Here is a 13,393-nt window from a genome sequence, read left to right on the forward strand (position 1 = left end):
CGTTTCTCTGATCCGTGGGCATCGTGCCAAGTGCAGCGGTTGCGGTGCTACCAATGGCGGATCGAATATCTCTCCAGCCATCTTCAAGAGACGCTGCGCCTAGCTGCTCTTCCGTTGGAAGTGCCACTTCCAGCTGCTGCGCGTATTCTTGGGCTAGTCTATCATCTTGTAGCCGCCCAATGTTAAGCCGCGGCGTCCGACTTCGACGCGTGTTGTACACCGTCGAGAGTTTTGAGCGCAGACATACTGCAACGAGGTAGTGGTCGGATTCAATATTCGCACTGTGGTAAGTGCGGACGTTCGTGATGTCGGAGAAGAATTTACCGTCGATTAGAACGTGGTCGATTTGGTTTTCCGTTTCTTGGTTAGGTGATCTCCATGTGGCCTTGTGGATATTTTTGCGGGGAAAGAAGGTGCTTCGGACTACCATTCCGCGGGAGGCTGCGAAGTTTATGCATCGTTGGCCGTTGTCATTCGATACGGTGTGCAGACTATCCGGTCCGATGACCGGTCTATACATTTCCTCCCTTCCTACCTGTGCGTTCATGTCACCGATGACGATTTTAACGTCCCGCAGTGGGCATCCATCGTATGTCTGCTCCAGCTGTGCGTAGAACGCTTCTTTCTCGTCGTCGGGTCTCCCTTCGTGTGGGCAGTGCACGTTGATGATGCTATAGTTGAAGAAACGGCCTTTAATCCTCAGCTTGCACATCCTTGCGTTGATTGGCTGCCACCCAATCACGCGTTGGCGCATCTTACCCAGCACTATGAAGCCGGTTCCCAGCTCGTTGGTGGTGCCACAGCTTTGGTAGAAGGTAGCCGCTCGATGCCCGCTTTTCCACACTTTCTGTCCTGTCCAGCAAATCTCCTGCAGCGCCACGACGTCGAAGTTGCGGGGATGTAATTCATCGTAGATCATCCTGTCGCAACCTGCGAAACCTAGCGACTTGCAATTCCATGTTCCAAGCTTCCAATCGTGATCCTGTATTCGTCGCCTAGGTCTTTGCCGATTATATCGAGTCGCATTATCTCTTATATTGTTCGTAATGATTGGTTTTCTAGGCGGCTTATTGGGCCTGCGCAAACCTCCTGTCTCGTCGGAGGGCCGTCGTGTCAGGGCTGTTTAGCGTCCCACCTAACACCAGGACTTGGGCTTGTGCGCTTTGAGCGGCACACGGTCGCTTTGGTGGGGCCTACTTGCGGATACATGCAGCTTTTTATAGAGGTTTAACAGGGCCCACTGTCAAACCCCACCACATCCTAGGCAAGCCCTACAACTCGCAGATGGCCTGGGGAGGGATCGTCAAGCCCTTGGACATAGTCCCTGCTGCCCGCAAATTAGATACAGCAAGCAAACTGCAAATTAACTACCTCTATCTAAAGGTCGGACAGTTTTCAGACCTTCTACGCCACTAATTTCGTTCATGCTAATTTGTAATCCCAACAGACCGAACCAGCAACAACGGTAACCGTGCCGGTCCAGAAACACAGAAAGATCCACAGGCAAAGAAATGTATCCCCTAGCTGACTATGTGCGTTCATTAAAGTTTGGACAATCCAAAGAATATTTCAATCGATGATGCTGACGAACTTTCGAATAGAAAGCTAGCCTAAAAAATTCGTTCATTGGCAAATTCTGGGTTTTTCGCAACTTCAGACAGGAATAGGCTGGTTGTGATGATGTGACTCGTTAATGTGATCTATCTATATGTGAAGAAATTTATAAAGCGAAATTGCTTTTTGAATATCTATATGAATGCTTAGGAAATCCAAATAAAATCAATAGTGAAAAGATTTGGAATGCTTACTGAAGAGTTTATTAAATCAAAGTAACGTGCGAAACAAGGAAAGGTAAATGTTGTATGAGGAACTTCCAAGTTGAATGATTATTTTGGACTGGTCTACCCCCGTAAGGCATGTATACAATCAATCGAATATTTAGATCATTTCTGCTTCGTCCTAACAATGTATCTTCACATGTGCTGATTGGACGTTGAACACGGATGATTGGAATAATTGGATATGCCCGTAACCGATGATGTCGAACTCAAGCCGAGTTCGCTCATCATCATCACCACTACCCCCATGGTATGGCGTACAGCCAGCACACATAATTGAAACACCCCAGTAGAGGACCTTCCGTAGCTGAGCGACAGGATGCGCAGCTACATAGCAAAACTTTACTGAAGGTGGCTGGGTTCGAAGCATATGTTTGGGAAATTTCAAGTCGAACTTATGTTGAAAAAAACCCTGATGTACGAAAGCATAGAGCATCACAACCACCAAAACTGTGAAGCAGCTATGTCCCAGAGAAGGCAAGTCTTGTTCTACTAAAAAGAATCTGCATTCCTCCCGGTAGGCCACAAATCGCCTGTCGAATTAGAACCTACCCGCGTGACGCGTGTAGTTCACTTCCAGCCTAGAAGCAGTCTTTGCGTTAGCCATCGACGATATACAAATGTAGGAATGATTCAATCTTTCGGACGGTAGAGTCAAGACCGCACGGCATGATTGTGATTGATTTGGTATCTTCTTTTGTGCAGTGAGCGAGCGTCCAACCCAACGCGATGAATATGCATTGGCATGAAGATTCGCAGCGCAGTGGAATTGCTAAAACCTCATGCAAACAAACGGAAGGATCTACGTCAATGAGGGGATTTGTAAACAGCACGTGTGTTTTTGGAAGGCATTTATTTCGTATAGGTAATTTATTTATTCTGGGAAGCATTCGGTAATGGAGATTCGCCACAATGCGAAATGAGATTTGGTGGAAACATGGTTTGCATTCTATTCTAGAGCTTAATGGAATAATTTAACGATGTTGTAGTAAATCTTTCAAACATTGAAGCCATATTCAAATTTACTGATTTTTCGCAAGGAATGAATTTTAAAATATATTCAAATTCTGTTATAAATATGGGGCAGTATTGGCTACGATAACATTAACCACCGCTGTTTTCAAAATCCGTGTCTAACAATAAATTATACAATTTCCATTGTCCTTGATGACAATCAAACTACCCAATAGAGCACAAATTACGAACAGTCTGTACGTCTCTCCAGTCTCCAAACAACTTGAATAAGTCAACAATGTTACAAGTTTATGGCTATTAGGGCTGAGCAAATTATTCTGATCAAAGATTAGCTCATACGATTCAGGACAGCAGTAGTCATAACCTTCCCAGTAATAGATCTCTAGGAGAAAAGGGCGGTGAAGAATGCAGTTATGCCACGACACACTTATGGACATCATTAATCACTTCACTGTAATAGGTTCGTGTGTCATCGCATAAAGCAATGTGAAGAAAAACTGTTGAGAACTGAAGTCGAGTGAAATGATTGGTGCCTTTCGGAAATCAATAGGTTAATTTAATGGGACGGGATTGCGATACCACCTAAATCATTAGCAAAAAAATCACAACGGTTTCATGGATGGTACCACAAAGTATCAATATTTATCTTAAAACACTTACCTATAATTGAGTGCACTCGAACGCTGAGCTGTGTTCTCACAACAAGTGAATTTTTGCGGCTGAAATGACAAAAAAATAACAAACAAGATAAGAATTTTATCTATAAATCAATATATGTACTGTAGGCAAAATTGATTTAAAAGAAGCGACTCAGGTGATATTATTTTTTCCATAGTGTTTGTAGTTTTCAAATGTTAAGGCCAAAAGCCTAAATTAGAACTAGGTGACTGCTTAAAAGTGGATATTTCATACGGCAAGCTAATAGCAGAAATATTATGAATTGAAGTATAGCCATTAAGAAGACAGATTTCATATCGTCATTAGAGACGTCAGCTTACGCCAATTAATCAACAGGATGAGATGAAAGTCAAATTGCAAAATTCCTAATCACATCACACGACACTAATGCAGTCGGTATACATCGTCATATCCCAGCAGTTTCACGAATGTGTGAAACCGTAACGAATGCTTAGTGCTGGTGGGACACTTTTTTACATTTTATAATTGAGTTTTTACTCGTCCGTAATTGGAAGAATAAATTTTCTTCCGACAATTTGCCTCCCTTTCACTGGTGTGGGCTGCTGCTTCAGCTCCTGTAGCTCTGCTTCCCGTGAACGTATGGACGGGTGAGCGTAGAGCAGAAAATGATGTTATAAATTTGACTTGACCGGTTCGGTCTGGCGTCGTCTTCGGTGCTAGACCGTGTTGCTGAGTACGTTTGCGGATCATCAATTATCACAATCTACAATCTCAGTTGCGGAGCATGTTTGCTACATACACTGTACTGGCAGCCCTGCCTAATACCAGTAACCGGAATGCAATCAAAAGCTACTCGAAGCACGTAAAACGATGGTTGTTAGCATTTTTCAAACTGCCCTAGCTTCTTCGGGCTTCCGACGAAACAGATTGCTACACACCGCGGGATCCCTTTCGACTTGCTGACATACTGGCGGTCGTGCAATTGACAAGCTGCAGAGCAAATGAGGAAAGATGAGAAATATGAGCTTGTTTTAAATCGTCATCTGTCACACTGTAGAGCGATGTTCGATGGCGGAGGGCAGAGCCGTAGTCTACTGATGGGAAAAAATGAAGTGGAGAAATTGTGGGAAAGATTCTTGCAAAACAATTAAAGTAAGGATTTTCGATAAGCAGCAATTTCCCAGGACAATAAAAAATTACTCTTGAACACATTAACGCCCGATTAAACTCACTTTCATGACAATCGTTCAAGTTTTTGGGGATATCTTAATAATTTTTAGCTTTATATATTTGAAAATCTACGTGTTGCTGACAATTCGGATTCTTGGAAGCAAACCATTTTTCCTCTGAAGTTAGCTCGAAGCTGTACTGTCCCCGATCGCATAATTTTCTGTGAATTGCCCCAACGAATTAAAACGATTCACAAACGTAATCCAAAATCTTAAAAAAATGCAAATGTTACAATATGCGATCATGGGCAGTGTAATTTGTGTATATTTTATAATATACATGCTAAAGATAATACTTTCCGTTACTCACATTTACACTGTTTTAAAAATGTTGTCCGTAAGCATATGCGGTATTTCGAAAAATTTCGTTTCAGGTGGTTCGAAACGAAATTCCGCGGAATTTCGCGGAATTTGAGCATGGCGAAATCTGATTTCTTCATTTCGTTTCGTTTCGTAAAATTACAAAAATTTCGCTAGAAAAAAACAGCTTCTCACGAAATTTAACGGAATTCCGCGGAATTTCGAAACAAATTTAAACTTAAACCATACTTTATATTATCAAAAATTTTGGCTGAACTAAATCATAAAACTATTTTCAAAACTTTCTGTTATACATTTTTTTTTCTATTAACGCTTACTTCTTCAATGGTTTTACATTCCAACTGGAACTTGGCCTGCTTTTTAACTTAGTATTCTACTACCACTTCCTCAGTTAATAATTGAAAACTTTTCTATGTCCGCCATTGCATGAGTATGTATCTTGTGTGGAAACACAATGCATACACTATGCGTGTCGAGAGAGTTTCCAACCCGAAAACATCCTAGACCAGACCAAGAATCGAACTCGCCATCTTCGGATTGGCAATCCTACGCCTTTGCTCGCATGACTATTTGAGATGCTTACCACAGAACTCCGTTGTGAGTCAACAAATACGTATTTAGTTTTCTTCTATAAAACGTCTTCAGTATTTTGTTAGAAATATCTAACAGGAAACGAAAAGTATCTTATATCCAAATATGAATCAGATCAGTATAACTTTGTCAAAGATACAAAATAGCAAGCAAAATAGTGTCGTGGATTCCAAGGGCCCTTTTGAAGTCATTTTTCAGCGCCTCTTATTAATAACCTGTTTCTTCGCCACCACTTCAGGCCTCAAACAAGGTTTAAGGACATGAGTAAGCACCGCTTGAGAGTTAAGAAGGCTCTAAGCGATAAATTGACTGTAAGCACATGACCGGCATCACTATTGGTCATAAATTGGAAACTCCGAAGCCAGTGATTTTTTTTTATCCAGAGTAGATTACACCCAGTTCTTTTTTTACACGGTTGGTTTTTACTCGGAAAATTTAGGTAAAATTAAGTTTTTAACGAAAATTGAAACGAAAAATCAAATAATTTCTATATTTTTATTTACTTACTAATATAAAACTGAACTGATTGATCAAATAGGGTGGCCCAACATATAAAAACATAGAAAATATTTTTTTATTTCTCGGAATATTGAAATGTTATGTTCTACAAAGTTGTAGCGCAGCTTATTTCAATCAATTTTGCTGAAGAAACTTTTCCTGTAGCTCTTAGTTGGTCGATTTAGAGCAATTTTACCTAATTGGATTAGGGTGTACCTCAGAAAAACAGTATTTTTAATCTACTTTTTTGATTTGGACTTCTCGTTAAGTTGGCTGATTTAGAGCAATTTTATTTAATTGGATTAGGGTGTACCTCACAAAACAGTATTTTTGATTTATTTTTTTGTTTTAGATTTTTCGAAAAAGTCGTCTTCATGTGACTTTCAGAGCTCAAAAAATGCAACTTTTGAGGGGTAAATATGCTCAATATCTTTTTCCGATCAAAAGTTATGATCGTTTTTCTGTCAAAATTACATTTTTTCATAAGTTGATATCTCCGGTTAGGGCAGACAAAAAAATATATTTACACGGCATTTGAAAGAGAAATTCATATTCCTTATTATGTCAAAAATATGGGATATGTTATTGTTTTATCTAAAGTTTTACTAATTTTACTTAAATCATGTTTTTTTTAAATAAATTGATATAACTCTACAACGGAAGAAGATACAGACGATATTCTTATAGCAAAATACGCGTTTTTAAAAGCCGTTTTGGTCCGCCCTAACCGGAGATATCAACTTATGAAAAAATACGTAATTTTGACAGAAAAACGATTATAACTTTTGATCGGGAAAAGATATTGAGCATATTTACCCCTCAAAAGTTGCATTTTTTGAGCTCCAAAACCCAAAGACGACTTTTCAAAAATCTAAAACAAAAAAAGTAGATCAAAAATACTGTTTTTGTGAGGTACACCTTAATCCAATTGAGTAAAATTGCTCTAAATCAGCCAACTTAAGAGCTACAGGAAAAGCTTCTTTGACAAAATTGATTGAATAAGCTGCGCTACAACTTTGTAGAACATAACATGCCAATATTCCGAGAAATAAAAAAATATTTTCTATTTTTTCATATGATGGGCCACCCTATTTTTTAGTTGCACTATAACGATGGCTTTACTATTTCGAACAACTTTGTAGAACAACAGTTTTTTTCTAAAAAATATAGTTTTGGCGTAAAATGCATCCTTCCGCGTAAATCTGTATCCTGGACCATAGTGCAATGATATATAAACGGGAACGAGGCAATTTATCAGAGACTTCTTCTTCTCTTATTATAACCACAGACAAACAGACGTAACACTAGAAAAAATTCTATCGACCATGACTTTAACGGCCAATTTCAATATGATTGATTGAGCGTTTCACAACTAGAGGCCAGTGTTGTGCTTAATCATTATCAGACGATCATGATTGCAATTTTCATGTGAAAACTTCTCACGTGAAAACAGTAGGCGGATTGTCACCGGCGACAACTTCTCAAATTTTGTACTCAAACGAAAATAAACACAGAATTTTCATTCAATCATTAATCTTCACTAATAATAGCTAATTGTTAACAGTCCCGTTATAACTTCTATTTGGCGTTATAGCTTCATGCTAGTGTGGAAAAATAGTTCAAAATGAAACGGTAAATGCTTCAAATCAAGATACGATTTTCAAACGATTCTTAATCGCTGGCGAGTTTTAATCACTTGATAATTTAAAAGTAAAATCGCGGGTGAGTTTGATTATTCTCGATTTTTCGAAAATTTGATTTTTCCCAACCCTGCTAGAGGCGCTAGCTTCGGAATCTTTCGAGTTTGACATTTCACTCTAGCGCCTTCTGGTGACAATGTCATAGGCAATATTGTTTCGTGTAACATGCTCGCAAAATGGTGGTAGAGGAGTAGAGCGATGGATTTTTCAGACAAATGTTCAAGCTGTTACGTCTGTTTGTCTGTGTTATAACTCTATTTACCGCAAAACAGTTATTTGACTCTGAAAAGTGAAATCGAGATTCTTTTCATAATATAAAACTAATTTAATAAAAATTCCGCAGAAAAAATTAAATTTCGTTTTGATTCGCAAGATTTCGAATTAAATGGACCTTGATTTCGTATAGTTTCGAAATCTCGAAAGTTAATCTTTATTTTGTTTCGTTTCCTTTCGAATCAACATAGACATTTTAAATTTCGTTTTGTTCCTTTCGTTCCGTTAGGAAAAAGTGTGTTATCGCATACCCTTAATTATGAGTCGACAAATACGTGTTTAGTTTTCTTCCATGGAACGTCTTCAGTGTTTTGTTAGAAATATCTAAAAGAAAACGAAAAGTATCTTTAAATATTCTATCCTATGTTTTACAAAAATGATCCGACTCAATACTCAAAACGTCAGACTTTGAGTGTAAATTTAATTGAATATAAATCAGATCAGTATTACTTTGTTGAAGCGTCAAAGTCGTGGCGTGGATTCCTAGGGCCCTGTGAAGTTTTTTTAGCGCATCTTTCTTATTAAATTTTATTTAAAATTTATTTAAATTAATTATATTATAATTAAATTAAATTTAAATAAATTATTATATAATTTATTTAAATTTAAAGGCCACTTTCTTCTCCTCCGCTTAGGCCTCAAATCAAACCAGGTTTAAGCACATGAGTAAGCACCGCTTAAGAGTTAGGAAGGCCCTAAGAAAAACATTATGCAACGTTTTACGTTCAAGCAACAATTAGAATCTTACCTAAAAGTGAAAATAAAAACTTCAGACTCTGTGTGCAAAATCGATCGTGTTGCTGCTGGTCACGGGACGGCAGCTATAGTCTAGGAAACGCAAACTGAAAAAAAAAATCTGCCTCGCGAGCAGACATTTTTTTAATCATTGTGCTATCGATCGTGTTGATGTTGGTCATGCTAGCTAGTGCGGGAGAATACGAGATTAAAAAAATAATGTCTGCATCGAAGAGCACAAAATTATGTAGTGCAAAATCGATCGAGTTGTAAAGGCTTATTGAACGAAACACATTGATTTGAAACACGGTTTTCGTCTTCGGGTTTTCAAAATAACTTCGTTTAGTCGCTTACCAAGGTGGCTTCACATGAATTAACTTTTCAACTAACCAACGATTCCCGATTTGGTAATGCAGCAGCTCAAATGTGATCAAATTCGGATTTTGTCACTCCCCGATTATGTCTATCCCCGATTTTGTTTACCCCCGATTTTATCACGTTTTCGGCCCGATTTTGTCACCCCAAAAAAAATTTAAAATTTTAGTCGTTCTCTTTATTTTTGTAAATAATACTACAGACAATAATGATTTTCATGAAATAACTTTAATCGTCTGTGGTTTATTATAAATAATTTCTAAGTACCTATTAAATTTTTTTGAAGTCTTCTGGACAAGAAATACGGGTACCGTACACGCATTTTACCTTTCCAAGGCATAAACTGAATTTTATTTGTAAAATGAATTTAAAAATTGAAAATAATTTTTTTTTTCAATTTTGTCACATTCCCTATTTTATTGCCTCAAAATTCACCAATGGGGTGATGAAATCGGGTTATTACTTTATATAAGTCCGAGTACACATAAATTGTTGTGCCCATGTGCTCGGGAAACTAATCTTCCTCTCCTAATCCTAAATTGACTGTAAGGACGTGACCAGCGTCGTTATTGGTGATGAATTGGAAACTCCGAAGCAAGCAGAATGAGTTTTTATTATCCCAAGCAGATTATTCAATTGGTAAGCTATGCATATTCGCTGTTTCTCGGTCAATTAGTATTAGCAACTACGATGTGTACAATTAATCAAGCTATTTTTACTATTTGTACAATATGTAAGGAACATTGAGGAGTCGTGAGCTTTTTACATGCCTCATATGCACACACATATACAAGGACAAACATACAACAATTTCTATATTTTTACATACTTACTGATATAAAACTGAATTGATAAAAAAATGATCAAATTCAAGACCACTCGCTCCACGATGAATTCCTTTGAAAGCGACACAAATGCTGGAGTATCGCCTTTTAGCATTAGCATTATTACAGTGTAATTCGTAGATTGGACACTAGTGATACTCATGTTTAACTTTTGAGATCCATATCTAAAATGCTATCAGAAATCAAGAATGGGAGTGGTCCTTGATTCCAGTCTTAAACAAAAATAACAAAAGCATGAGAATTACTACTCCTGGCCACGCACATCTTCACCGTAACTAGGGAGAGGAAGGAAGTATTGATGTGGTACTTACTTAACGAGAGACCACCGACTTAGCGCCACCCTTACAAGTACCACGGAGTTGGATGATGAGGAAGGTATTCGTTGGGTCAGGATTCGCCTGTAGCTGGCAATGTAACCGTGGTAGATCTTACCCCGTAACACACCACGTAAAGGTGTCTACCCAGCGTTACGGGTCTGACACAAATGCTGGGGTATCGCCTTATCGCCAATAGCGGCAAACGCAGCAATTTATCATAGACTGCTTCTTCTGTAAATATAGCTCTATTGGTTGCAAAACAGATATTTAACTTCGAAAAAGTTAAATTAGAATTGCGTATATAATGTAAAACCAACTCAAAAAAAAACATTCCGAGGGAAAAAAATAAAATTTCGTTTCGTTTCGTAAAATTTCGAATTCAATGGACCTTGATTTCGTATCGTTTCGAAATCTCGAAAGTAAACAATATTTCGTTTCGGTTCGTTTCGAATCAATAGACCTTTTAAATTTCGTTTCGTTAGAAAAAAAAGTGTATCATCGCATACCCTTAATTGATCCGTTTGTTTGAGAAACTGCATATGTAACATTTTTGGCCAAAATGAGATTTTTATATATTCTGAATCCTCGTCCAAAAATACGTATTCTGACAAAAAACACGAAAAAAATTTTTTTGTTCAGGAATGTATGAATTTTTTTTTCGTTTGTTTGAGAAACTACATATGTCCATATGAGCAATTGTGGAGTACTGTTTACATTTTTTGCACTGAAAGTGCCCCAGGGTGTTGAGTTTTGCCAAATACTATTGATCTGTATCGAAGAAATCGAAAGATTCGGTGCGAATTTGTTCAAAAACAGTTTTTTGTTGTTTTCTCGAAATAGTGTAAAATGGACATATGCAGTTTCTCAAACAAATGATTCAATTGTCCGTTGCAGTGATGGCTTTGATATAAAACCATTTATAAAATATATTTAATAAATTGAATCAAAGGAACAGCCCAATTTTTCCAGTGAGATTATTAACAGGAAAACCATATTAAATCCACCTAGTGGTGTGGGTGCCTTTCTCGTGAATTATTATATGTACCAAAAAATATGAATGAGCCGTTTTTTGCATGTTTTCATATAAGATATAGGGTAAGACGGTATAATATGCCCCTCTAAGGATAACTTTTTACTTTTCAACGCAATTTATGCAAACTTTGTGTTATTTGGTAGTCCAAAAAGTCGCAAATGCATTGCCAGTTAGTAGTCATATAAAAATATTACAGAGAACAAGTAATACAGCTTTTTTGAAAAGTCGTAAAAAATATAGTTCAAAAAGTGCCAGGCCAATACGTCCCACCTTAACCAAAAACGTTTCATACCCCTTTTTTAGTATTTTATCTATCACATAACAAAAGATCACAAATCCTCATATGCTTGACATTAAAAAACCAACATAAGTCCATTTAAGCAGGTTTGACTTACATTTCAATAATTTCCATATAATTTGGAAGCAACTGCTGCAGTCACGTGTCACGCCAGTGAAGCATATTTAAAGATCGTTGCATTTTTGAAGATGGTGGCAATTTTATATCATATGAATCACTAAGAAAAGTTATTCCGTTGCCTAGCTGAGTGTTCCAGTGCAAATTTTGCAGACAGTATTCTAGCATGGCTCCAGAATATTGAGAAAACAAAACTGTAACTTTTTGTATTTTGCTATTTTTTTCATTATGTAATATAAAAATACTTCCACATTCACATACTTAGTATGATGGTTTTACAAATATTTAAAGGTACCAATTGTTTTTTACCCTTAGTTAGTTATAATTTTCTAGAAATCAAAGGAGGCGTTTTGGCCAGGTAGCGCGCATTGTACCGTCTTATCCTAGTGTTTTGCTCATAACTTCTTAGCCTATAATGTCCGATCTTGAAAATTTTCAATTGCAAATAATGCGACCGGATAATCCGTCGAATGCAACTTGTAAATCGGATGATTCAAAGTTTGAAAAAGTGTGTGTACACAATTTTGTTCAATCCACTCACACACAGTTGGAGAAGCTGCTACAGCGACAGGTTGCTGGAAAGCTGACCCGGGTGGAAGGGGGCGGAATTAGGATGGAGAATTAGGACCCAAGGAGGGTTTAGTGGGTAGGACCAGTCATGGCTGGGATTCCCACACTCCGGTACACTGCCATGTGGTACTTGGCTTGGCAACTACTATGCGTGTGAAGTATTACTTCTATATCAAATTTTCAAAACGACTCTGCTTTTGTAAAGAAATATTTAAACGTCAATTTGACGAATCTGATAGCACTCCAACACTATCAATGCGTAGGTGAAGGCTTATGCTACCTGTTGATGGTGTTGGTTTGCGTGGGAGTGCTATCAGATTCATCAAATCGAAGTTTGTATCTTTGTTTACAAAAGCAGATAAGTCGTTTTGAAAATTTGGTATAGACTTCTGGTAAAAAAAAAAGAAAGAAAAAGCACACACACAATCAAAAGATCGTTTATGCAGTGAAGTTATAGCCTTTCGTTATAGCTTTGTTGTACAAGAAAGGCAAAAAGGTACAAAATTAAGGTCACTCCTGACAGAATCCAAGTTTCAAAGTGCTCGCGTTTTCGGGGGCACACCACTCGATACGGAAGCAACGCACAACTGTCATTTTTATTTTTTCACGCGTGCTGCGACGCAGCAAAGCTGAATCAATAAAAATGACAGTTGTCCGCCGCCTCCGTATCGAGTGGTGTGCCCCCGAAAACGCGAGCACTTTGAAACTTGGATTCTGTCAGGAGTGACCTTAACGACAAATTAAATTGTTCCAACAATGCTCAAAACATTGTTTAATAAGGACAACACATATTAATTTATTAACCATTCGTATGCCCACTGTTTACCACAATAACGCTCTAAAGATGCCTTTCCATTGTTTTTGCCTGTTTTGGGTGGTTTAGATTGGATGGGAACAGTTGTTTAGGACAAATGAAAAACAGGATCTATGACTCAATTTAACGGTGCATGCTTTCAAGTTACCAGAGCATAAAATATTCACTTTCATGAAGCACATTCACTCCGACTTTTGACATTCGTGTTTTGATTATTCAAAACAT

At 37.7% G+C, this 13,393-nt stretch overlaps 1 protein-coding gene across 3 annotated transcripts in view; it reads right to left on the reverse strand.

The window, feature by feature from the left end:
- The window catches only part of LOC134210994 (FH1/FH2 domain-containing protein 3), a 492,884-nt gene that overhangs the window by 143,741 nt on the left and 335,750 nt on the right, over positions 1 to 13,393 (reverse strand). For all 3 annotated transcript variants that reach the window (XR_009978903.1, XM_062687493.1, XM_062687494.1), the window contains one exon: positions 3,474 to 3,532. Coding sequence is in view for 2 of the 3 variants with exons in the window: in XM_062687493.1 (XP_062543477.1) it covers positions 3,474 to 3,532 (59 nt within the window). In the remaining variant the exon portion in view is untranslated. The remainder of the gene's footprint in view (positions 1 to 3,473; positions 3,533 to 13,393) is intronic.

This window comes from Armigeres subalbatus, chromosome 2 (genome assembly GCF_024139115.2).
Source record: "Armigeres subalbatus isolate Guangzhou_Male chromosome 2, GZ_Asu_2, whole genome shotgun sequence".
Lineage (NCBI taxonomy): Eukaryota > Metazoa > Arthropoda > Insecta > Diptera > Culicidae > Armigeres > Armigeres subalbatus.